The 27,577-nt window shown below is 43.6% G+C and overlaps 1 protein-coding gene across 1 annotated transcript in view; it reads left to right on the forward strand.

Annotated features, from left to right (window-relative positions):
* Positions 1–8,317: 8,317 nt before the first annotated feature.
* The window catches only part of NAR1 (ferredoxin hydrogenase), a 62,704-nt gene continuing 43,444 nt past the window's right edge, over positions 8,318–27,577 (forward strand). The window contains exon 1 of the mRNA XM_086516561.1: positions 8,318–8,546. Within this exon, the coding sequence (XP_086372687.1) occupies positions 8,433–8,546 (114 nt within the window). The 5' untranslated portion in view covers positions 8,318–8,432. The remainder of the gene's footprint in view (positions 8,547–27,577) is intronic.

A 27,577-nucleotide genomic window follows, 5' to 3' on the forward strand; every position in this document is an offset into this window, starting at 1 on the left:
AAATTAACAAATGCAACTTAATGTGCTAGGTCTAAATGCATTTAACACTAACCCTTGGAGGCTTTAATGAACCAAACCCTAGGGTCTTAATGCTCTTTAAGTGTACTTGCCCTTTTATAGGCCATCTCCCATATGGACCCGTAATGAGATAAAACTATCTCTCTTTTGGTCCCGTCGTGAGATGAACCTAAAGCACTTCTTGTACCTAGCTCTTGGATAGACCATCCCTCTTTTAGCCATAGTAGAGATGCCATCATCTCTCATCTAGGCCCTTGGTAGAGATAGGTGTAAAAGCACTTATCTATATTCTAACTCTTGGTCCCCTTTTATCTCTCCACATTAAATGATCAATTTGATATGAGAAAATCATTTGGTAAGGTTAGATATTAGATTTTATGACAGGACCCCTTTAAAGCCTATCCAATAGGATTCAAGCACATCATGAGGGCAAAATGGGGAAGATCTTGACATGTGTCCTTTATGCGTCTTAAGTGATCATGTTTGAATTGAACACTTCAGGCACCTTAATCATTTAAGCATGACAATCTTTTATGCCTCTTAAGAGATCATGTTTGAACTGAACACTTCAAGCACCTTACACATTTAAGCATGACACGCACCTCAAGATTGGGAAAGGTTCCCACAAACACCTTAAGCACCTTAGTTAAAAAGCACACTAAGCACCGCAAGCTTGGGTAGGGCTCCCACCTCCAGGTCAGCCCCAACTTGCTTAAGGTCCTAGGTCTAAGGACTTTGTAACACTAACCTTTGGAGGTATTTAATGAAGCTAAGCCTAAGGTCTTTAAGCTCCATTATGTAGCATTGCTCTTTGACATACCATCTCTCATTTGGACCCTTTTATCTTGGCCCCGTGTTGAGTTAGATCCATAAGCACATGTCTATATCCTAACCCTTGTTCCCGTTTAGTCTCTCACATTAATGATCCGTTTAATATGAGAAAATCTTTTGGGTTCGATAGATATTAGATTTCATGACACTTACAAAGAGAAATCTTCATACAATGGATTTTATGGAGAGAATAGGGTTATATGCCCATGATACTCCACGAAAATTGGGAATGAGCTTCCATGATACACGATAGAGTAGATGCAAAATACCTTGATTATTACACACAGAAAAGAGTACCTGGGTGCTCTTATGAAGAGCTAGGATAAGCATCCACACACACTAGATGCTTATCCCATGAATATGATATTTTCTAGTGCATCTTCTAATGTTTCACATGTCTCATGTGTCACAAGTCAAAAAGAGGGCTTTTCCATGAGTGTGATGTGTGACAAAATTTGCCATCCCAACAATCCTCCAAATGTGGGTTTTGTATCACTCACAGATAACTTTCCTCCCCTCAAAACACACAAGGATGAGGTACACAATTGCCTCCCTGAGACACAAAGTGTGTAGGCACACAAAACCTCCACTGAAACACGTTGAGTTTGAAACAGAATAATTCCGAACACAAGGTGAGATAGCACAATCCTCCCCTACAACAAAAATGAGGGTATGGGGTACAAATTGAGTGTTTTCAAAACACATCAATCACTGACTATTCGGACTTCATTTCCATTGTCCGACTCAGTACAATCATCACAAGAGCCATGTTGATATTAGTTTTACCCTTTTCTTTGTAGTGATTGTTGTTGCTTGAACTTCATTGTGGTTTGGTTGGATATTTGCAATACTTTGAGGAATCCTTTTGAATTTGAATTTGTTTAAAGAACCTACTATGTATGCTCCTTCATTGTTGTTGTTGCCTTTTATCTTCTTCTCAATGCCTATAAAGAGTTTATGACAGCTATTCCATGGAGAAAACCAAAGGAGCCTACGGTGAAGGTTGAGGGTGTTACTACAAAACAATAGCAAGAGGAAGCAAAGAAGGAAACACAGATAAAGAGGGAAACAAGAGAGATTCCTAACAAGGAGGAGCTCAATATGGTTGAAGCCAAGTTGGGCCCCCTATTAATTTCTATAGATCCCAAAGGTTTCTTAGTCTCTCTTTAATGTAGATGATAGGAGGGAGGATTATGTCACACAATAGTGATATCATAACCATTATCAAGGATTGGAAAAAGGAGATTAACTCTCTAGTTATCCTTGTAGCAATGAGGTTTACAAAGAATTCTATTGGGTTTCTTGCTTATTTTACTTGAAATTTGTAAGACCCTTATATTTCATCTTTCTCTTGGACTAGGATGATGATGCATTGCTTTGACCCAAGCTTCTCAAGAAAGTGGAGATTGTAGAACCAACTCTTTCCTATTCCTTAGAACAGAGGCCAACATTAAAGACTCACTAGATGGGTGTTTTATTTTGATCTTGAGGTTTGTGAAATGTTCCTAATGCCTTACCATGAGAAGTAAGTATGCCTACACTTTTAATTGCTGAAAAGGAGGCTTACTAATGTATGATTGTGTAGTGGACATTGGAGTGTAATTATGATGGGTATTCAAGAAGGTTGCTATTTTGTCAACTCTATAGTCAAAGTGCATGGAGTGGAAGACCTATAAGTTTTTCCTCTTTCACCATTCGCATCCATTGTTGAAGCAAATACCTTTCTCTTATTCATACCTAGTGGGCAATGTGCCAGTAGATTCATTGAGTTGCTAGAGCACTACCCCTTATTCCAAACGTGATAGATGAAATTAAGTTACAAGTTGTTAAGTTTTGTATGATGATAATGCTCTTGTAGTAATGTATCATCTCATGCATTGATCATGGAGCTAATCGTTTGCAAGGTCTAGTACTCTAACTTAAAAGTCACTCTTGTGGGTGAAGAGTAGTCACAAATGTTGAGTTCCTCATGAACTAGATATATTTCAATGAGAATGGGGACTATGAGATGACTCATTTGCCAACTATTGGTGGAAACTAGAATAATCTTGTCAAGGTTCTTATACTTTGTTTTATCTATTTTACAAATATCACAAGGGAATTCCGTCATGAAGACCATATATGGTTAACCAGAACAAGGTTGGTGAAATAGATGGTTGAGACCAATGAAACACTTTAGAGTTCACTTGGTGATAATGATGATGTTTTTGAGGAGACATCAAAAAGTATAGGGACTTTACTTTACATTAAGAACTAAAGGAAGAAGGGGGAGGGGATTAAACATGGAGCAAAGACCATAAGAAGGATGAAAAGGGAAAGAGGCAGACGAAAGAGGAATAAGGTGAAGAGTAGGAGAGGGAGAAAAATGAGGAGGTTCAAGAGTAGGAAGAGGAAAGTGAAGATAAGGATGATGAGGATGAGGAGAAGGATGATGAGGAGGATAAAGAGAAGGATTTTGAAAATTAAGATAAGGATGAGGAGAGGGATGAAGAGAAAGAACCTTCAATCCCTCACAAATAGCAACCCCTAGGAAAACACCAAGAAAAACCCCAATAAATACTTCATTGAAGGATCAAACCCCTAGTAAATTCCCCAAAAATAATCCACAAAAAACTCAAACTTCTAGAAGGACTCCTAAGAAGACTTTCACGCTTGGGAAGAAGTTATTCTAGCTATATATATAAATATTGACCCTTGTGTATAATTTACCCCTGGACAATAAAGGCAATAGAGAAAGGCATAATAGTAATGGAAATTCCATCACAATTTATTTCTTGTGATAAGGACCATGTACAAAATTGGTGGCCATGTGCTATCATGTAGGGTATTAATATCTTGTAGAAGACCATGTGGTTGTGTCATATCCCAAAGGGTACAATATGGGGACCATGTGGCTAAGAGATATCCTATAGGATACCAAGTGCTATCCTTTACGGTACTAGGTGCCCAATGCTATCCAGGATGTCTTTGCATAGTCGCTTCTTTTTTATACCTATAGTAACAACCAAACAAAAGACACAAGTAAATTACACAAAGTTGGAGTTTGCCACAAACATCACTATGAACCAGCTTGAGCTTGCGAGTAGCCCATACTAAACCATCCTTTGGAAACTTATAATGTTGCACCTTACTAAAAATATAGCCTTCACATACATGTTTGTATCTTGTTTCAAGAGGGGATAACGAAGCAACCATATCAGTTTTTTGAAAATGCGGTAAACTAGCAAAATTCAAATGATTAAAACATGCATGCCAAAATTTTGCATTTGGAACATTCTTTGAATCTACAACTACATTTACAAGATTATAGCCCCAAGAATTGAGCTTATACAACCCACAACACAATGTTCCCAATGCAACAATTTCATGACCAAAACTTAGATGATGAATAGTACATTTGCCATCCACAAATTTCACAACAAGACCAAATCTTGCAAGTGAAGATATAGAAAAACACTCTTCTTAATACCCAATACAAAAAAGTGCATCAACGAGTGCAAAAGAATTGTCATTTGCAGTAGGTAAGCATGATCGTTTCAACTCACTTGCCTTGATACGAGGCATTGTTGGTGCAAGTGACAGTATTCCCATGAGGGACATACAAGAGAAGCAAACAAGTCACAATGTGATGTAATATATTTTGTAGCACCACTGTCAAAGTACCATACATGTGAATCTGTAGCAATTGATACACATGCACTATAGATCGAAGGATCATATGTACACTCTACACTAAATTCCCACTGTATGTTTACATTATTATCATCATGGGTTGTTAGAAGATTCTTCCAAATTTTTTGCACTCGATAAAGATCCAGACTCTTCCTTCTTGGATCATTAGCCTTCAAATTAGGATATCACTTTATAAGATGACCAGTTTATTTTGAATAATGACAACACATCTTGGTCTTGTCTTTATCATCAGATTTCCCAGATAGATTGCTGCTCTTAGAATCACTAGATATATGTGGTCTATTACCCGTAAAGGGAACATATGTGTTACAAAATTGTTATTACCACTCTCTCTTTGAGAAACAATAAAAGCATGGTCAATAATAGTCCTATGTATCCTAGAAAGCAACATGTGTATCAACAATGTGCACAATATATCAAGTTTGAAAGCTTTTGGATTTCTTTGGGTCATATGTCTCTAAATACTAGCAGTAAAAGTGTCATACACATAAGGTAGACAGCTAGCGATTCATCATAAATAGTTTGCACAATTGAACTTTTAGAAATGAATTCACCTAATAGTAATGAATTTCTCCATAATATCCTTGACACTAGCAAGAAAAGTTTCCTTGTCATCTTCCTCCTACATAAACTTTGATTCTAGCTCTTTATAGTAGCTCTTTATAATAGTAATGAATTTCTCCATAATATCCTTGACACTAGCAAGAAAAGTTTCCTTGTCATCTTCCTCCTACATAAACTTTGATTCTAGCTCTTTTGTCTCATTGCGACTTGCTTAATGATTGTGAGGTGTAAGGATGTGCTTAATGAATATCTCAATCAATGCATGAGCTTTCACATCTCTAACATCCTAGATTTCTCAGCTATAGGCAAAACTACTCTAGAAAGAGCTAGTCTTTTAGAAGCTGCATCGTTCTCAACAAAACCTGTATCCATAGAAAGCAAACATCATTGCCCTGCAAAACATTCCAAACATCCTTTGAAACAAGAACATGTGTCATCATATAAGCCAATATTGACCATTTTCCCCCATCCAATTTGTCCTTGGAAACAAACACCGTGAATACATCTCTGTTGTTGTCAACCACAACAAATAACTGCACTTGATGTGAAAGTTGCCTAAAAAGAGAAAAGTTGGAGAAGAATTAACAATGTTATCTAGCACAATTAGAACAAGATTGTAAGGTGCCTATTTTGTAGAAAATTGCATTGATAAAATTTCTACATAAGAAGATCAAATAGCTTGTGGAGTGTTGCATGTAGTCCCAAAGTAAATGTCAATGCAAAATGCTCACCAAAAATCACCCCAATTAGAGAAGGTGAGTCGAAGGGTGCTAGCAACACTAGCTAGGAGAACACAGCCTGCTTTGATACCAAGTGTTGGAATTAGGGTTACAAAAATGCACACACAACTTGGAGAAGGAAGCCACACAATAGAAAGTATATTACCCAGTGTGCAAGTGCAAGGTATCATTTACTGATAGGCATATTACCTAGTCTGTAAATACAACCAAGAGTGCATTATGTAGCGTGCAAGTGTAATGATAAGGTAGCTATAGAATGATGGGGAGAAACCCTCCTATTGAATAAAAAAGTGAGTCGAGGGTCCTAACTGTGCTCTTACACGTCACTGCCATATGCATGGTAATAGAGTGGTGTTTGGGGGGGGGGGTCATGTATACATGCACCTATCCTGATAATATACCTACCAAACAGTCACAATTGATGCTAAATCTTGGCAAGAAGGGCAGGTCATTAGGGAGGTCAGGTTTTAGAATCCTTAGAAAGAAGACACTCAGTTTGGGATTTATAAGAAGCAGTTTTGGGATACTTTTCTTCCTGCTTTCCACTTTACATGTACTTTGGCATAACCATATGTTGAGGCTTATCTTATTCTCTCATTGATTATGTTTTACATTGAATCTATAAAATGATATGCAAGAACTTATGGCTCTTGCTAAAATTGGATGCCACACATTGAAACATTCTCTTACATTTGAAGGTCCTAATGACCCAGATCACGATGATCTTGATGAGAAATCTTCTCCATTCCTCAACCATTCCAATCATTTTATTCAAGGATCATCTAATCACCATCTCAATGGCAATGGGAATAGCTCTCATCATAATTTTCTTGATGAGAAATCAGCGTGATCTTGATGAAAAATCTTCTTCGCTTCGCAACCCTTCCAATCATTTTCTTCAAGGATCAGCTAATCGCCATCTCAATGGCAATGGGAATAACTCTCATTGTAATTTTCCCCTTCATCAAAATTCTCCTTTTCAAGCGAGGTTTACTCCCTATGGTCCTCAAAGGACTAGTTACCTCCATGGCAATACAAATCCTATTTACTTGGAGAAAGATGATGATTGCTTCCTTTCTGTTGGGGGTGCCACACCTACCCCCACACTTACTAAGCGCCTTTATCACTTACAATAGGTAGTTTTGTCCTTGAATCACAAAACTGGTTGCTGCCACCGCCTGAGTAGGCGGTCTATGGGGTGCCATTTCTTGCAAAGATGTTGATGAGTGTGACGACCCGGGAGGTTGGGCCGTCGGGAGTAACGTGCGCGTCACGGGCACGGGGGTCTGGAGCTCTTTTCCTGGAGCTCTGGAACGGGACCTGGAGCTCTGATACCAAGTGTGACGACCCGGGAGGTTGGGCCGTCGGGAGTAACGTGCTGACGACCCGGGGTTGGGCGCGTCATGGGCACGGGGGCCTGGAGCTCTTTTCCTGGAGCTCTAATACCAAGTGTGACGACCCGCTGGTTGGGCCGTCGGGAGTAACGTGCGCGTCAAGTGGGCACGGGGGTCTGAAGCTCTTTGCCTGGCGCTCTGATACCAAGTGTGACGACCCGGGAGGTTGGGCCGTCGGGAGTAACGTGCGCGTCACGGGCACGGGGGTCTGGAGCTCTTTTCCTGGAGCTCTGGAACGGGACCTGGAGCTCTGATACCAAGTGTGACGCCCCAGGAGCTGGGCGCATCATGGAGAGGTGCGTGGTGGGCGCGTTTGCGCCCGCCGCACTCACGGAGGGTCATAGCGTGCCCTGGGGAACCTTGCGTGGAGTCCCCACGGTGCACGAGTGCGTGGAGTGAGGCTAGCGTGAGGCTACGTGGGGCTAGGGACCCGGAACGCGAGACCCGCGAAACGCAACACGGCCGTCGACCCATGGAATGCAACCACGCCCGAGCTGGTCCCGTCCGAGCCGGGCCCCCTTGAAGGCAACTCGACCCGAGCCGGTCCCGTCCGAGCCGGGCCCGTCCGAGCCAGGCCCTTGAAGACAAAAGCACCTTGCCCCGAGCCGGTCCCGTCCGAGCCGGGCCCTTTGAGCGCAAACGCGCCCACCACGCACCTCTCCATGACGCGCCTAGCTCCTGGGGCGTCACACTTGGTATCAGAGCTCCAGGTCCCATTCCAGAGCTCCAGGAAAAGAGCTCCAGACCTCCATGCCCGTGACGCGCATGTTACTCCCGACGGCCCAACCTCCCGGGTCGTCACACTTGGTATCAGAGCGCCAGGCAAAGAGCTTCAGACCCCCGTGCCCACTTGACGCGCACGTTACTCCCGACGGCCCAACCAGCGGGTCGTCACACTTGGTATTAGAGCTCCAGGAAAAGAGCTCCAGGCCCCCGTGCCCGTGACGCGCCCAACCCCGGGTTGTCAGCACGTTACTCCCGACGGCCCAACCTCCCGGGTCGTCACAATGAGGGGCACCAGACCCTTTAACGGGTGTATGGGAACAAGTTTCATAAGTAGCCGACATGACCTCTTCAGGCTTGTAACAAGATTGAAGTTTTTGAACACGTGGGTGCGGTACTTCAGCAAAGCAGTCGTGCTGAACAAAAAGCACCTTAACTTAGCAGAAGAATCGCAAGGAAGAAGAGAAAAATGACTGGAAAATTTTCGGCAGGTTTGAAGCTGGGCGATCTCAATGACTTCATCGCTCCTTCTCAAACGTGTGTTGTCTCCCTCAATGGCATAAAGAAGAACAAGGCGCTCGAGGTACAATTTCTGTCATTCTGCTTAGAATTTTTTTAAAGCTCTGAATCACCATTTCAAATGCTTATTTGTTTCTGTGGGTCCGGAGAAGGAGAACGTATCAATTTTCCATCGTTGAAGTCTTTCTTTGCCCATTTTGGGCTCCAAAATAATCATATTTTTCAGCCAACAAAGGATGGCTCCTATTCCGTGCAAAAATTGATTCCTGATTCTCATAGTGCTTTTTGTATTGGCAAGATACAAAGATCACATTGAGAAGATGTAAGAGGCTTGGAAACCCAAGGAGAAATTAATAGCAAAACACAAACAGAAATTGCAGCAACTGAAATATATATATATATATGTACATATATATACATATACATATATATATACATATATATATATATACATATACATATACATATACATATATGTATACATATACATATACATATATGTATACATATACATATATGTATACATATACATATACATATACATATACATATACATATACATATACATATATATATATATATATATATATATATATATATATACATATATATATATATATATACATATATATATATATATATATATATACATATATATATATATATATACATATATATATATATATATATATATATATATATATATATATATAATATAGCGAGAGAGAGAGAGAGAGAGTCGACATGAAGTGGCTGAGTTTTAGTTTTAGATGCACTGGACCCAAAGATTGGCGGTATTGAAGGAGTACGAGCAGAAGTGCGACGCGAGAGAGAGTGCAAGAAGAAGAGCACGACGATATGGTGAATTCGCTCTACTGTAATGTGTAGAGCATAGTGAGTTCTTATTAGGTTTTTACAAAAGAATATGTGTACATACCTGGCGGCCCGTCCACTTACCTGGGCGACCACATTGGGCTTTATACCCCAACAACCTCCCACTTAAAGTCCAATGTGGTACTTTAAGTGTGAGAGAAGCTACTATACAAGCTAATATATAAGAGATGTAGAGAAGTGATGTACTACCCTACACCTAACTGCTTGCGAAAATGCGCAAAGCTCTCTGAGGGAAGTCCTTTTGTAAGTAGATCAGCAGGATTTTCTGTGGTGTGAACTTTGACAAGCTGAAGTTGCTTATCCTCGAGCATTTCCCCGATGAAATGATACTTCACATCAACATGCTTTGTCTTTGAGTGATAAACTGGATTGCAAGCCAATTGTATAGCACTTTGACTATCACAATATAACACAGGCATCTCTTCTTTGATTCCCAAATCTGTTACTAGTCGATTAAGCCAAATTGATTCTTTGCATGCCTCTGATGCTGCAACATATTCAGCCTTTGTAGTAGACTGAGTAACACAATCTTGTAATCTAGAACGCCATGATACTGCTCCACCAGCCAATGTAAAGGCATACCCTGACGTAGACCTTCGGTTGTCTAAGTCACCTGCATAATCTGAGTCTGTAAAACCCTTTACACTTAGTTCCTGACTCCCATAGCATATACGCATACTCTTTGTAGCTTTCAGGTATCTCAATATTCCTTTCACTGCCTCCCAATGTTTCTTGCCTGGGTTTGACATGTATCGACTTACTACTCCCTCTGCAAATGCAATGTCTGGGCGAGTAGCAATCATTGTATACATCAAACTACCCATTGCAGACGTTGAAGGGGATCGGGGAGCACCACAGACGGAGAGTGAGAGAGAGAGAGAGAAGGAGATACACACGATGTGGGTGGGGAGACAGTGAAGTGGCAGCTCCCCCTATACAATATACTCACTATAAGTATAGGGTAACAGTGGGCGGGCGTCCATGACCTGGGCGACTGGTCAAGGCACATAGGCCTTAACCCCAACAACCTCCCACTTAAAGGCCAATGTGCCTTTAAGCAAGATCTACTAGTGTACAAGTAATAGAAGGTGAGATATTCTCTCAACCTATGTCCACTGACTCTCGATGAGCTAGTGCATCCGGCTCTACTGATAGACAAACATCCCGCTGCGGAAGCCACACAAAGCTAGCTCCAAGCTTTGCAAAGAGTCTACAAGAGCTCATGCACTCCTGCAAGTATTGGTCCAATACCTGCAAACCTCCCCTATGCTCTATGCCGAGATCAGTCATCGAACAACTAATCAACCCTGCTGCAAATGCTCCCACTGCAGCTGCTATGTCGGGCCTCGAGATCAGCATCTCGTACATGAGGACACCGAACGTTGATGCAACCTTGGCAACCTCTGCCACCTCCAACTCAGAACTCAACTCATGGCAATCCTGTCCCCTATCATAGAGACCATGGCACTCTGACTCCGAGCTCTGGAGTGACTCCTCGTGCCCACCACATATCACATGTGTACCAAGAGTATCCATCTGTCTTGAATTTGCATCAAGCTCTGGCATAAGCATATCAAGAAATGACTCCACAATAGTCGACATCTCAACATCCATGTGAGTCATCTCTGTCATCACCTCTGATGACTCATCCTGCTGTGACTCACTAGAGCTGTCCCGCTCTACCTATGCATCCGTAGACGCAACCTGCACAACAAGGTCACTGCTCTGCACTCCATGCAAAGCATCCTGCAACCCACAAGCAAATGAGACTCGCCTGCTCTCTCGCTCTCTACCTGGTTGCGTGATCACAGAGACAGCATCGTCTCTCGCGTGATCCATATGCAATGGGTAACCTGTACCACTCTTGGCACCTCTCGCAATCACTAGCGAACCCAAATGCATCCCAAATCACTAGATTGTGGATGTCAGATTTCGCTCTCGTAGCGAAATCTGACATCCACAATCTCTAAGCTGACCAATCGAGATCAAACTCACTGTCAAATCTGGTACATAGCGCACATGTCGTAACAAGTAAGATGCACCACTCGGTAATGACAGTCTCACATCTCCTGCACCTGCTATCGCATGCACCGATCCATCGGTCAAACGTACACTGCCAAGCATCCCGCTAGAATAGCTACAAAACCATGCACGATGCGGCGTGACATGAAACATAGCATCTGCGTCTAGCAACCACTGCGAAGGGAGTGCACTATCCACATGTATAGCATCTCGTGCATAGCTCGAGGTAAACCGTCACTAGTATACTCCGACACTACATGTGCCTCAACTGTCAAAGCAACCGAGTCCATGGCATCACTACATACATCTCTGAGACTGTCATGTCTCCTACGATGTCGCATACGACGAAAACAACGCCGTCTAACGTGTCTAGAATGACCACAATACCAACATGTCACCTGTCGGTGTACTCGTGAATGTACATGTCTCACACGAGTCCTTGATGACTCAGATCTATCATACATATCATGTAATCTGCGCCCAAGTGCTCTCGAAGTAGTCTCATACATAACAAGAGCATATACAGATTCCGCAAGGTGCAAAGAGAGTGTAGATAGTGCCATCTCCTCTAGCTCCTGCCATTGATCGTCAGACATGTTTGAAGGTCTACTTGCATCACCACTCAATGGTCGATGCAACCCTTGCTGTGTCAATGCATCAAGCATACACTCTCTCCATGCCGCAAAGTCTGACCCATCAAACACGCGCATCTGTGAGAGGTCACAATCTGATCGATCACCTGTCTCTGCCATGAGCACAATGTAGCAAACTAGAAAGCAAAACCACCTCACCAACAACACCTGGAAAGTGTCTACCAATATGGCCAGAAACACAATGTAAAACCTGTGAGACACTCCAAAATAGAGCTCCCGCAATGTCAATACAAGCCTCGCATGCTCTAGTATCACACTGCAATCTGTGAGCTAATCACCAAGCCCACACTGTGCGGTATCGATGCATACACACGCACAAATCTCCCACATGCAGAGAACACCGCACGCAAATGTTGAGTGCAACCCGCAATCTCTACCTAGATCGCATAAATGATACACATAAAACTCTTGGGAAAATTTCGTCAGAGTTTCGACGCACAATGGCTATCAACACAATATAACCATTGTCCTGCAAGCTCAATACAATGAGCAATCAATGCGCATCAAACTACACTCAACATACATGCATAAGCTCTGCAAAACTATGGGAAACAATGCTCGAGATCACAAGACTCTCCCACCTGAGAGCAAACCACTGTCTCAAGCAAAGAAAGATACACAACTCCTCACTCTTGCGAGAGTGGATACAAAAAACACAAAACTGTGTCCAAACTGACAAAACCTGTCAAAGTGAGAGTAAACACTCGATCACAAACTATGGCGAGAATCTCGGAAAAATCCGACAGAATTTCCCCTGAAAACTGAGCAAAAAACTCAAGTACAATCTCTACCATAAACCATAACACTACTCAATGCCAATGAGTAGAAATGCCAAAATGGCTCCACATTTTCACATACAATGGCAATCCGCACTCAACGTACATCAACGGAGTGACCGCGCATAAGCAAGCGCCAAAAGATTTGCAATCCGGAAACTTATTTAATGCGAAAACAATGCTCTCAAGAGAGCTCACCGGCACTTGAAAGTGCTCGCCAAAATGCATGTATGATGGGCATCAACCATGCGCCATAACCATATGCAAACCATTCGCAAAGACCATGAATCCAAGCACAAAATCACTGCCAAAGTATCCTGTGAAAACCAGTGAAAGAAGCTCCACCTGTGTGCTCCAAAAACCTGCGTCTCTCAAGAGACCGCTTAGGTGATGTGTAAACGCCTCCGTACTTCGTTGCCCAAGTTTACCAAAAAACCCTCAAACCACAAGCTTAACACAAGCTGCAATTGCATCTTCAGCTCAGAATTTATGCACTCAACTTCAAGCATCTCCCGTGCTTCCAAAAGTGCATCAAACTCGCACACAATGCGACAACAGAAAATCTGAAATTTCTGTATACAGTCAGTCTGAGCTGAATATCAGCAAAACGGTGAGGAATTTGCAAAAAGTTTCTTCTGCAAAGTTGTAGACCACGTCGAAACGGATGGGATTCGTGGACAGAATTCTCAGATCTGCATTCTACAAGGAGAAAAATGAATCTGAAAACAGTGCTGCTGCGCACACAGTTTTAGGGCAGCACCTTCACTTACACACAATCTTTCACACTCCTTTTTGAGCTTCCACAAGAGCATACATCACTCTCAACTGAGCTCACAAGCTCCCATTGCATTGCCACAAAGCTTCCAAGCTTTCTTAATCTCTCTACCGTCGAGAGCGAGCGAGCTATCGCCTCGAAGCTCTCAAAGCCGTCGTGCTCTCCGCGGTCAGCATAGCTCTGATACCAATTGAAGGGGATCGGGGAGCACCACAGACGGAGAGTGAGAGAGAGAGAGAAGGAGACACACACGATGTGGGTGGGGAGACAGTGAAGTGGCAGCTCCCCCTATACAGTATACTCACTATAAGTATAGGGTAACAGTGGGCGGGCGTCCATGACCTGGGCGACCGGTCAAGGCACATAGGCCTTAACCCCAACAGATGCATATGGAATCTTATCCATTTCAGCCTGTTCTTCCTCAGACACAGGACAATCTTGTTTGCTAAGTTTCACATATGGTGGCAATGGAACACTCAGTGCCTTTCCCTTCTCCATATTGAAACGTTGCAAAACCTTGTCAATATACTCTGTTTGAGATAACCAAATCAACTTCTTTGATCTGTCTCTCTCAATGCGCATACCAAGTATATGACTTGCCTCACCCATGTCTTTCATGTCAAACGATTTTGCCATCTTTGACTTCAAAGCTGAAATTTCTTCCAAGTGCTTGCCAGCAATCAACATGTCATCCACATACAAAATAAGGATCAGCCAACTACCATCCTTAGCTTTCTTTGTATATAGACAGTGATCGAACTCACTACGTTTGTAGCCTTGAGAAAGCATAAACTTGTGGAATTTATGGTACCATGCCCTCGGTGATTGTTTTAAGCCATAAAGACTCTTTAACAACTGGCATACCCAATCTTCCTTGCCATTCTCAACAAACCCTTTTGGCTGCTGCATGTAAATTTCCACATCTAAATCACCATGCAAGAACGCTGCATGTCTTGACATCCATTTGGTGCAACACCAAATCTAATATGGCAACCAATGCAAGAAAGCATCTCAATGTAGTCATCTTGACCACCGGAGAGAAGAAAGCATCTCAATGTAGTCATCTTGACCACCGGTAGTCATCTTGACCACCGGAGAGAAGACTTCATCAAAGTCAATGCCTTGTTCTTGCTTAAAGCCCTTGGCAACAAGCCTTGCTTTGTACTTTGGCTGACTATCATGAGTGGTGATCTTATACCTGTAAACCCATTTACAAGGTAGAGCCTTTTTGCCCTGTGGTAATTTAACTAGCTTCCATGTCTTGTTTTTATGCAGAGCTGTCATCTCTAACTGCATGGCCAATTGCCAATTCCCGGAGTCCTTCATTTGCACTGCTTCCTTGTAACATGAAGGCTCATTGCAATCAGTCAACATGACATAGTTCATAGATGGAACAAACCTATCAGGAGGTCGCGTGACACGTCCAGATCTACGCACAATAGGTGGCTCAGGCTCAGCCACAACCTGTGGTTCCACTCTATCCTGTCCTTGCTCCTCTTGAGCCCTAACATTTTGTCTTGCACGTGCAGGTCCATCTTCTTGGAAGACAACTCTTCTAATCTCCTCAACCCTCTCTGGTTTAGAATGATATTTGGATTCATTAAAGTGAACATCATTGCTGCGGACAACCTTTCTGGATTCGGGATCCCAAAGTCTGTATCCCATCTCACCAGAATTACCATAGCCTAGAAAAATGCACTTTCTACTCTTTGGCTCAAGTTTGTTCCTAAATTCCTTTGGAACGTGAGTATATGCCTCACAGCCAAAGACTCTGAGATACTTGTATGAGGGCATTTTGCCTGACCATACCATCTCTGGCACCGAATCCTTCTGCAAAACCTTGCTAGGAGATCTATTTACAAGATGAACAGCTGTTGATACAGCTTCAGCCCAAAACCCATTTGGCAGCTGTACATTAGACAACATACTTTTGACCTTCTCTTGTATGGTCCTATTCATCCTCTCAGCAACACCATTTTGAGGACGATTGTAAGGAGCAGTAAGTTCACGTTTTATACCTTTTGACTCACAAAAGTCCTGAAAGGCCTTTGAAACATACTCTCCACCATTGTCAGTGCGTAAGCATTTAAGCTTCTTGCCACTCTGATTCTCCACAAGTGTCACAAACGTTTTGAAAACACTAAACGCTTCATCCTTGTGCTTGAGAAAGTAAACCCATACTTTCCTCGAGTAATCATCTATAAATGTCATAAAGTAAGAAGCTCCCCCTAGAGATAGGTTAGGCATAGGTCCACACAAATCACTATGAACAAGTGCCAACTGTGTATCTCTTCTATTGCTTCTATGCTTATGTGGCTGTTGTGTTTGCTTACCATACAGACAATGTTCACAGAATTCAAAATCATTAAATGAAAAGCCAGGCAAATAACCAGAACGAGACAAGATCTCCATTCCCTTCTTGGACATATGTCCTAACTGGCTATGCCACAAAGAAACGTTCGGTTGCTCGGTTACATTGATTACATTTTTAGAGACATTTGATACATAAATAATGTAAAGTCCTCCAGACTTTACTCCATGTGCTACTGTCATAGAACCCTTGGATATCTTCCACATGTTCTGTGCAAAAGTGGTGACGTAGCCAGCATCATCAAGTAAACCTGTGCTGATCAAGCTCTTTGTAATTGCGGGAACATGTCTCATATTCTTCAGCGTGAAAGAAGAGCCATTCTGAAACTTCAATTGAACATCTCCAACACCTAAGATCTCACATGTCTGCCCATTGCCTAGCCGAACATGATCTTTAGTGGTCACATAAGAGGTAAACCACTCCTTGTTTGGAGACACATGAAGTGATGCCCCTGAGTCTATAATCCAGTCACTCAGTGCATTTCTATCAGATGTTGTAAGAAGAGCTGAGTCCATTGTATTCTACAAGAAGTAGATGTCTCCTGACACTAGACTGTCATCCTCTGCAACAGTGTTTGTCACATTTATTTCTTGAATCTTCACTGAGGACTTGTTCTTCTCACCATGGTCTTCAGCTTTCTCTTTGCCTTTTTCTGCTTTCCATTCTCTGCAGTCTCTTTTCATGTGACCCTTCTTGCCACAATGGTAGCATTCTATGTCACTCTTGCCTTTAGCACTGCGGGACTTGCTACGAGACTGATTCCTCTTTCCACCTTTGTACTTTTCTTTGGTCCTTCCCCTGACAACTAAGGCTGTTCCTTTGCCTTTGTCCATTGTCTTTCTATTGGTTTCTTCAGTAAGCAGACTTCCTTCTACACCTACTATGTTCAAACCATCTGGAGGTGCAGAATTACTCAAAGCTGTGCGAAAAGTGTCCCAACTTTCCGGCAATGTGATCAACAGGAACATAGCTCTAACAGGTTCATCAAACTTGACACCTTGGGCTGACAACTGACTATAGATTGTGTTGAATTCATTCAGATGATTGGACATAGGTGTCCCTTCTTTCATCTTCAAGTCAACAAGCTTCTTAAGCCAGTATACCTGTGAAGCTGCACTCTGCTTCTCATAAAGATCACTCAGCTTTAACCATGCTTGATAAGCCGAAATCTCGTCTGCTACATTGAAGTAAACGCTTTCTGCCAAAGTCAGCATAATGGTAGAAAGTGCCAATTCATCCATTTCGTTCCATTCATCTTCGTCCATATCTTTTGGTTTTATCTCCTTGAGCTTTATAGGTTTTATCTGCTTCTTTTGTACCAACACGTGTCAAATCTGCTTCTTCCACAATGGGAAATTGGTTCCATCCAGCTTCTTGATATTGTAAAGAGCAGTGTCCTGTGATCCAGCCATAGCTACGCTTCACAATAGTTTACTTTCCTGGGAAAAATTCGGCAGAGTTTCCCCTGTAAACTGACCTCTGAACCAATATCAACCTGTCAAATGAACCAAGAAAGCTTCAGATTCTGCAGAAATTTTGGCAGAGTCTCCTTTGTAAAATGGCTCTGGTGTACTAAAAACAGACCAAAAAACAGCTCAAAAAACCACTATCTCTCTAACACTGTAAGCTGTGGGTAAACCTGTCCTGCACCTGTACTGTCTCTGACTGTCCTGTCACTGTCCTGTAAGCATAGACTGCGACAATGCCTCAACGGCAGTAAAGCAAAGATGCAATCCCAACTGTCTAACTCACAGTCAATACATCCTAGCTGCCTATCTAAGGGTGCTCGAGGGATCGCTCCAAGACCTGTATCACCGAAAGGATCTCAACATTCGAGAATCCCCCAGCTCAATAAAACCTCACTTGACCCTCAACAAAGGTTGCAGTAAATCTGACAGTACATAGACTTCCCACAAAGTCATACATCCACAAATTTCCCACTGTATGCTGTAACCGCTGCGGCGGTTGTTTGCTGCGTGACTCACAGCCAGCAAACCCTCAACAGACCTACATCATCTCTGACAATACATCCCATGTGGAAGTACCTGCAATGTCAGGATGAAATCTGGAATATCAAGCAGCAAACACAAGCTACCTGATGAACTAGTGGATGTCGCCTACAGTCTGTGTGTAGATGCGCCCGTGTCGTATGTGACACGCCTCAAAGAACTGTGAGCCGTCCTTCGATGTTGTGTAGACAGCCACAAATCAACACTCTGGGAGTGTCGATATCTTCAGCACCTACAGTCGTAGGCCGAAAACCCCAAATTTGTAGAGTGGGATCTGCACCCGCCGAGACCACGTAGTCGAAAATGGCCTGCGCAGACCTTTGTCGAAGCCGAACGGTGGCCGAGATGACCTCAGAATGAAATTCTGAGAACACCGAGCCCTTCGGGCTCACCCACAGGATTTGGGGCCGTGTCTTCGCCTGTCGAATTTCACTCCAATCTGAGCTGGTGACTCTAGCCTCCTGCAGTGCTGCCCCGAGCCTCGATCTGAGCTCTGATACCAGTTGAAGGAGTACGAGCGGAAGTGCGACGCGAGAGAGAGTGCGAGAAGAAGAGCACGATGATATGGTGAACTCGCTCTACTGTAATGTGTAGAGCATAGTGAGTTCTTATTAGGTTTTTACAAAAGAATATGTGTACATACCTGGCGGCCCGCCCACTTACGTGGGCGACCACATTGGGCTTTATACCCCAACAGGTATTTCTTTCTTTACTGGTGATCACAAAGTACAACGGCAGGGGAGTGTGCGCTCTACATCGGCTACCAAGCTGATATGCAGAGCTACACTCCCTAGGCACACTTAAAAAGGTTAGTTACAAGGGGCCCCTAAATCTGGCCGCCCTAGTTGCTTTTCACTGCTCCGAAAGGCTCTCATGCAAAAAGCTGTCGAGAATAGCCATGCGACTGCCTGTTCGGATGCCACTTCAGTAGCGCAAATTGTGGCTTGATTTATGGCAGGGCCATGATATCATCTCATGTGTAGGGTTTTTTAACCCGCTGGCTTTTGTTCGGGCTTCTTTACTTCAGTGGTTCCCTTTAGGTGCCCATTAGGTCGTGCCACCCCCTTCTTGAAAGAAGAGTAATTGATTATGCATGCAAAGCAAATGAAAGACAAAAACTAGCTCAGTAGACACCGATCCTATGCACGCATGCACGAGACTACACACATGGCACATGCAACAAGACAAAAGTTATTGAACAGTCACATCATATTCACATCATTATCCCCGTCGAGATCTCAAATACGAATCACCATCATGTAACTTATTTAGCAACACACTCAAATTGTGCTAATCTTTTCAAGATATCTTAATCTACTATATCTTGATGCTGTTATGTTCACATCACCCGTAAAGTGAAACAAATAAAATGCTCCAATCATTTCATCTTTTCGACACATACTCAACCCAATAGACAAATGAAAGAGCACATGTAATAAGTTCTTCCCATTTCAATGTACGTCGTCTTATAAAGTCATTCCGTAGAATTGTCAGTGTCCCTAAAATCTAATGGAGAAATTAGTGACTTCATTCTATGTAGGTAATCTGCGACAAAGGAGTGGAGTGGCTCCTCTCGTGTAGCAAGCACCACACCGGATTCAACTCGTTGATTCTACGTGCACATAGACGGCGCTAAACCAAAAGCAGAATTTACTAAGTCCTTCTCTATCCACTTTGCATCAAGAGCAAGATAGTTCTTGAACTTGACCAAATATTGCCTTGTGTGTGTAATAACTTTGGACTCTCCAAAGCAAAGATCTACTGCAACACGTGAGAAATTGCAGACAATTGAATTGAAAAAAAGAGAGAGAGAGAGAGAGAGAGAGAGAGAGAGAGAGAGAGAGTCACCTTCAGCAAGTGGACTACTCGCTCTCTTGGATGAAAGCTCCTTGTCTGCTCCTTTGTAAGTTTGTAGTGCTTTGTGTAACAAACTGCTGACGTGTCAAAGCCTTGAAGAATGGAGTCAACTTGTAGATGCCGGCCCAAGGGCCTAAACCCTAAGAAGAACAAGTAACAGAAGAAGAAGTCCTACCAAGTTCCAACTTATGGGGACCTCGTCCGATGGGGCCCCAAGTGACATAAAGGATTAAAATAAAGCAGGACCCGCACACGCAAAAATTGATGACGTGGTAGATTTTCGAAAATTGTGCTGGCAGGATGACGTGGCAAGCTGTACGGAATTCTGTGTTTTGTGTTGGCTGATGATGTGGCAGGCATGGTGGTCTCGTACGGTCATGTACGAAGACGTACGGTACTCATCGAACTAGAAAATTTTATGTCGTACAACATGGTTACGTACGTTCAAAAATAAAAACATGCAATTCTTAACCCTAGATTTTACACTTGGGACAATTAGACAATTGATTATCAGAGTGGGGATGTCGTGGTATTTAGTCAATACTATGCATGATGGAGCTGATGGTTATATTGTCTTGTGGGTGACTACCATGGGTCTATACCTTGCACTTTCCTTTAAGGGTGAATCTGGGCTTATCTTGGATTCATTGAGCCATTGAGCAATCTCTCATGACTCATGAGAGAGCTTGAGAATGACTCGTGAGCTTGAGCCTTTAGTTGGAACATAATGGAGAAGAACAAAACGAGGGCATCCATATATAGATTTAGAGTGTAGATACTTGCTCTTGAACAAGAGAGAGTTAGATGAGAGGATGGATGAGAGAGAGAGATAGAGAGGAGCCTAATGGAATCCAAGGTGAAGGACCAAAGCAATGAGAGAGAGGGAGAGGGAGAGGAAGAGAGAGAGGAGTCTAATGGAATCCAAAGCAATGTGTGTGTGTGTGTGTGAGAGAGAGAGAGAGAGAGAGAGAGAGAGAGAGAGAGAGGAGGCTCAGGACATGTGGGAGGTGGGGGGAGGGGGATCCTAGGCTAGGTGGGAGGGATCCTATGCCAAAAGGTAACCCAAAAACCTCCCAAAAAAAAGCACAGTCAACGGACTAAAAAACTGGTCAAACGTACTAAAAAACCACCGGACGCAACGGACGCCTTGACCGGACGGGACGCCACCGACGCCACCGTACGCCTCGTTCCGTCCGACGAACGAGAACAACCCACCCATACGGATCTTTGGCTTTGCTTTTGAACCAGATGCTTTTGAGTTTGAAAGCCTTATAATGTAAACTGCTTTTTAGGCCAAGCGCCTTTAAATATGAGGTTAGGGCTCATTCTCTGGCATGCTTCCTAGAGAAGGTGCAGAGTCTGGAGTACCGGCTTGTATTGTGTTGATGCAATATAAAGAAACACCGAAAGGGGCGCCAAGGTTTGGGGCCAATACTCTCTGGGGTGGAATGCCGCCACTCGGTGTCGCATGCAGTCTCTCTCTTTCAGTTCAATTGTTATTGAAGTGTTAAAAGTCTGTTCAGTCTGTTCTTTTCTATTGGCATGTGGTGCCCGTCTTGTGACAGTGGTATCAGAGCATCAGGCGTGTGCTTTTCTGAAAGCATGCCGGTCCTACAAAAGAGCAGATAGAGCTATTTTGGAATTTTATTGGAGGTATCTTCGCCCTCCAACCGGGACTTAATAGCCACTCCCACCCATTGCACATCGGGCGGGCTCCCGTCTTCACCGCTCATGTCTTACAGGGCATAAGCCAATTAAGATTACTTGCAAAGAAGGATCTGATATTTGTTTGAGTCACTGTTTTTCTCAAAAGCAGTGCCATGCAGATGTTGATGTCTATAGCTACCAAGCCGCACACTCCAAGTACTTGGCAAGCTTTCAAGAAAAAAATTTGTCCGAAGTTATATGGTTTCTGACATCTTCCTTCGGAGTGCAACTTCTGGCAGAGTGGGGTATCCTGAAATGCTTGCCATGGAACCCTAGCAGATTATAACTTGAAATTTCTCCATATCTCGCAGTAGATGTCTCTTCACGAGCAGATGACCTTGGAGGTTTGATGTGATTGCTATCTCTTGGGACTACCATCGCCGCCAAAGAAACACTGTGTGTCCAAGAGCTGATGGACCATGCTGTGCTCTGCTATGACCTCATGGAAGGAACCTAACACTAATTTTTGGTGCAGGTTTCAGGATGGAAAGTCAATCGACTTTTCAAGCTCGACTGATGTCGAGATTGCTTTTTAAGTTTGAGTTCTGTTTGATCTTGTTTGGTGATCTTGTTTGGAATTTGTTTGAAATGGATGGTTTCTGTCCTGTTTTGGTGCCAATTTGAATTGTTTGACTCTGGTTTCAATGATTGGTGATTTTACTCCCGGGAGGAGAAGTGAGAAATACTGTTTTGTTTTTGTTTGAACCTCGGAACGACGCAGGCCGATGCCTGGGGAGCTTTCCGTTGTATGCTAGAAAACCTCCGAACGACGCAGGCCGATGTCTGGGGAGCGTTTGGTTGTATGCTTGAACCTCCAAGCGACGCAGACTGCGGTCTGGGGAGCGTTTGGTTGTAGAGTCCTCTGAGCTCATGGCCCGGACCTTTTTAGGTTATTTGCGAGGGGAGTGACGAGGTAGTCGTTGAGTAGCTTCATAGCGCAAACCGTTTGTCTCGGGGGAGTGCTCAACGGCGTTGTTTGTTGTGTCTTGTAACATGCATATGTAAGCATTTGTGTTGCATTGTGATGTGCAAATTATTGAATATTCCTAATTGGATGAGATTGCCTAGGTATGTAATTTTTTAGTGCATCAAGACACCCGTGGAAGATCAGTACGGTATGGGTGTGATGGCTAATTTTACTACGCCGGAATATCAAGAGTTCCGATTTAGACGAAAGGAGAAGCTAACTTCTTGATCAAAACAGCCGAAAGGAGAAGCTAACTCCTTGATCAAAAGAGCCGAAAGGAGAAGCTAACTCCTTAACAAAAAGAGCAAACTGATTGTCCCTCGAAATGCCCCTCGGAATGACCCTCGAAAATCTTTGAGCGAACTTGAGTTGTTTTGCAGATAAGTTGTAATCGCGGACGATTACTCTCTTTCAATAAGGGGAGATGTAACAAATTGCTGACGTGTCAAAGCCTTGAAGAATGGAGTCAACTTGCAGATGCCGGCCCAAGCGCCTAAACCCTAAGAAGAACAAGTAACAGAAGAAGAATTCTACCAACTTATGGGGACCCCGTTCGATAGGTCCCCTAGTGACATAAAGGATTAAAATAAAGCAGGACCCGCACACACGCAAAAATTGATGACGTGGCAGATTTTCGAAAACTGCGCTGGTAGCATGACGTGCCAAGCTGTACGAAATTTCATGTTTTGCGCTGGCTGATGACATGGCTGTACGGATTTCCGTGAATTACGCTGGCAGCTTTTTGGCTTTTCTTTTGAACCAGATGCTTTTGAGTTTGAAGGCTTTTTAATGTAAACTGCTTTTTAGGCCAAGGGCCTTTAAATATGAGGTTAGGGCTCATTCTCTGGCATGCTTCCTGGAGAAGGGGCAGAGTCTGGCGTACCGGCTTGTACTGTGTTGATGCAATATAAAGAAATACCGAAAGAGGCGCCAAGGTTTGGGGCCAATACTCTCTGGGGTGGAATTTTGCCACTCCGTGTCGCGTGTCGTCTCTCTTTCAGTTCAGTTGTTATTGAAGTGTTAAAAGTCTGTTCTTTTCTATTAGCACGTGGTGCCCGTCTTGTGACACTTTGTTACTCACCTTGTGCCATGCTACTGAAGTCTCTTGGTGATGTCAGTTTCCGCTTTACTCTCACCTTCATTCGCAATGGCTCTCTCCCTCCTGTTCCTCCATTACCTTCTGCTGTCAAATTTTACCAATTGGTGGGCTTTGTGCGACAGCGAGCTTCTTGTAGCTGCTCACTGTCATCTTCACCTGGCTTTGTTAGAGTTCAATTTCCTATCCGGTGGTAGCTCTTAGTATCTCCCAGGAGCAGATTAGGGAGTGGGCTGTTTTGTGAATGTGCTTGGCTGTATCGGAGGTAGACATACCTTTCTTGGCGATGCACTCCACGATGTTGCTCACCCTGTAGGTTGGCATGAGACAAGCCCCCATTCCTAGGGTTTCGTTGGGTTAGAGTCTCGAGTCTTCTGCAGTTCTGCTACGAAGTATGTGTGTCAGGTCACTTTCAATGAGTTTACATATTTAGTAGCATTTATTGGCTATCTATTAGGATCGTGGGTTTTGCAATAGGTAGGGCAAATCTGGGACTTGCCTATATATGCAACCCCTCCCCTTGTAATCTTGGCATATGGTGTTCAGTGCCGAGATTCAACGTTTTGGGCTACACCCTCTCTCTAGCTTTTCCGTGTTTGTGGCAACACTCTCTAGCGTTTCCTCTCTCCACCATCAATCTTTCTCCCCCTAGCGTTTTTCACTTGTGGTCACCCTCTCTCTTGCTAACGCTCTTCTTCTAGCCGTGTGCACACCCTTTTCGGTGTGGCATTGCTTGCGGTGGGTTTTTGTGCCAGTTTGATGGGCAGTACGCGCTAGGAGCTTGACGACGAGGAGATCCATCGCAATAGATCGGAGATCTATTGGCTGCCATGTCACAAACTGCTGATGTGTCGATCCACTGAAGAACATAGCAACTGTACGGATCTCCGCAATCTGTGCTGATCTGATGATGTGGCAATTGTACGAAAACCCCGGATTTTGCGAGGACATGATGACATGGCAGATTGTATGGATTTCCGCGTTTTGCACTGACTGCTGACGTGGCAGCTGTATGGATTTCCGTGATTTACGCTGGTAACTTTTTGGCATCGCTTTTGGACCATATGCTTTTGAGTTTGAAGGCTTTTCATGTAAATTGCTTTTGGGCTTAGGGCCTTTTAATATGAGGCCATGGGCTCATTCTTTGGCATGCTTTTGGACGAAAGTGCACAGGATGGAGTACCGGCTTGTACTTTGATGATGCAATATAAAGAAATACCGAAAAGGGCGCCAAGGTTTGGGACCAATACTCTCTGTGGTGGAATTCCGGCACTCCGTGTCGTGTGTCGTCTTTCTCTTTCAATTCAATTGTTATTGAAGTGGTAAAAGTCTGTTTAGTCTGTTCTTTTCTATTGGCACGGGTGCCCGTCTTGTGACAGTGGTATCCGAGCATCAGGCGTGGTGCCCGTCTTGTGATAGTGGTATCAAAGCATCAGGCGTGTGCTTTTCTGAAAGTATATCGGTCCTACAAAAGAGCAGATAGAGCAAACCAGCGCTTGCAAAGACTAATGGAATTTTATTTGAAGTATCTTCGGGTCCCGACCGTGGACTTATTAGCCACTCCCACCCTTACTTCATCACGCATTGGGCACGCTCCCGTCTTCACCGCTCATGTCTTACAGGGCATAAGCCATAAAGATCACTTGCAAAGAAGGATCGAAGATTTGTTTCGAGCTGCTGTTTTTCTCAGATGCAGTGTCATGCAGTGGTGGAAGTCTATATAGTTACAAAGCCGCTCACTCCAAGGACTTGGCAAGCTTTCAAGAAATTTTTACCTGAAGATATATGGTTTCTGACAACTTCGTTTGGAGTGCAACTTCTGGCAGAGTGGGGTATTTTGAAGTGCTTGCCACGGAAACCCTAGCAGAATACTACTTGAAGTTTTTGGACATCCCTCACCAGGTGTCTCTTCTCAAGCTGATAACCTTGGAGGCCGGGTGTGATTGTTCTCTTGGAAGATGGGACTACCATCGCCGCCGGAGGAACAGTCTGTCCAAGAGCTGATGGACCATGCTGTGCTTGGCTACTACCTTATGGAAGGAATCTAACCCAAATATTTGGTGCAGGTTACAGGATGGAAAGTCAGTCAACTTTTCGAGCTCGATTGATGTCGAGATTGCTTTTTAAGTTTGACTTCTGTTTGAGAACTTGTTGGGTGATTCTGTTTGAAATGGATGGTATCTATTTTGAACCTGTCTTGGTGCCGATTTGAATTGTTTGACTCTGGTTTTAATACTAGTTTCAATGATTGGTGATTTTACTCCCGGGTGTAGTAGTAAGAAATGTTGTTTTGGTATTGTTTGAACCTTGGAACGACATAGACGGGATGTCTGGTGAGCGTTTCGTTGTATGCTAGAAAAGTATTGTTGTTTTGTTGCTCCCAGCCCGGACGTGGATGGTTATGCAGGAGGAGTATTAAGAAGTCTAAGCAATGGTTACTCGCAGCATCTCCAAACGATGCAGGATGCGGTATGGGGGGCGTTTGGTTGTAAAAGGTCTCTACATCTCCTGGCTCGGACGTTTTTAGGTTATGCGGGAGAAGTGATGAGGGAGTCGTTGAAGAGCTCATGGTTTGGACCTGGATGGTTATTTGCAGGGGGAGTGTTCATTGGCGACTTAATGTTTCTATGTCTTGTAACATGCATATGTGAGCATTTGTGTTGCATTGTGATGTGCCAACCATTGAATATTCCTAATTGGATGCGATTGCCCGGGTATGTAATTTTAGTGCATCAAGAAACCCGTGGAGGTTAGTGTGGTCTGGGTTTGATTTACCATATTAACATGGAACAGCGGGTCGGGATCGGGGTCGGGAACGGGGACGGGGACGGGGACGGGACGACAAAAGCTAGGGAACTGGGATGGGGGTTGGAACGACAAAATAAAAAAAGAGACATGCCACACACATAGAGAATCACTTTGACCACACATTTACACTAAATAGACCAAAGAACATGAGTCATATAGACACAAATGTGCTAATAAAACATCGAGATAGCCATTGGGGTGCTTCAAAGTTCAAAAATATGGTTGTTGGAGAGGAATTAGCCGTTAGAAACGATCAATTTTTCAATTTTTTAAAAAAAGTTGACTGTTTGATAGCCCTCTCCGGGATGCTTTGGCTGCGTTCCCACCTGGCAGGCAGTTTGCCGTCTGTTCACCTATCCCCATCCCGGAACCGGGCGTCCCCCGTCTCTAGGCTCTGTCCCCTCTGTCCTTCGTTACTATGAATTTTACTGCGTCGGAATATCGAGAGTTCCGATCTGGACAAAAGGAGAAGCCAACTCTTTAACCAAAAAAGAGCAAACTGATTGTCCCTCGGAAATTTTTGAGCTAATTTGTGTTGTTTTGCAGATATGTTGTAATCGCGGACAATTCCCTTTCAAGAAGGGGGGATGTCACAACCTGTCGACGTGTCGACCCACTGAAGAACGGAGCAACTGTACAGATCTCCGCTATTTGCGCTGATTTGATGACGTGGCAACCGTACGAAAAACCCGGAGTTTGTGCTGACAGGATGACGTGGCAAACTGTACGGATTTCCACGTTTTGCAATGACGTGGTAGTTGTACGAGTTTCTGTGATTTATGCTGTGGCAGCTTTGGGACTAGGGCCTTTAAAAATGAGGCCATGCACTCATTCTTTGGCATGCTTTTGGACAAAGGTGCAGAGGATGGAGGCTTGTACTTTGCTGATGCAATATAAAGAAATACCGAAAAGGGCGCCAAGGGTTGGGACCATCACTCTCTGGAGTGGAATTCCGCCACTCCGTGTCACGTGTCGTCTCTCTTTTAGTTCAATTGTTATTGAAGTGCTAAAAGTGTGTTCAATTTGTTCTTTTCTATTGGCACGTGGTGCTCGTCTTGTGACAGCCCGATACACAGAAGAGGTTTTCTCGCGGTCGCAAACAAGTTCATCACGCGATTCACCCTTTTCCATTGCACTTTTGACATTGTATCAGAGCCACG

Source organism: Adiantum capillus-veneris, chromosome 7 (assembly GCF_014529385.1).
Source record: "Adiantum capillus-veneris isolate H3 chromosome 7, ASM1452938v2, whole genome shotgun sequence".
In the NCBI taxonomy this organism is placed as follows: Eukaryota; Viridiplantae; Streptophyta; class Polypodiopsida; order Polypodiales; family Pteridaceae; genus Adiantum; species Adiantum capillus-veneris.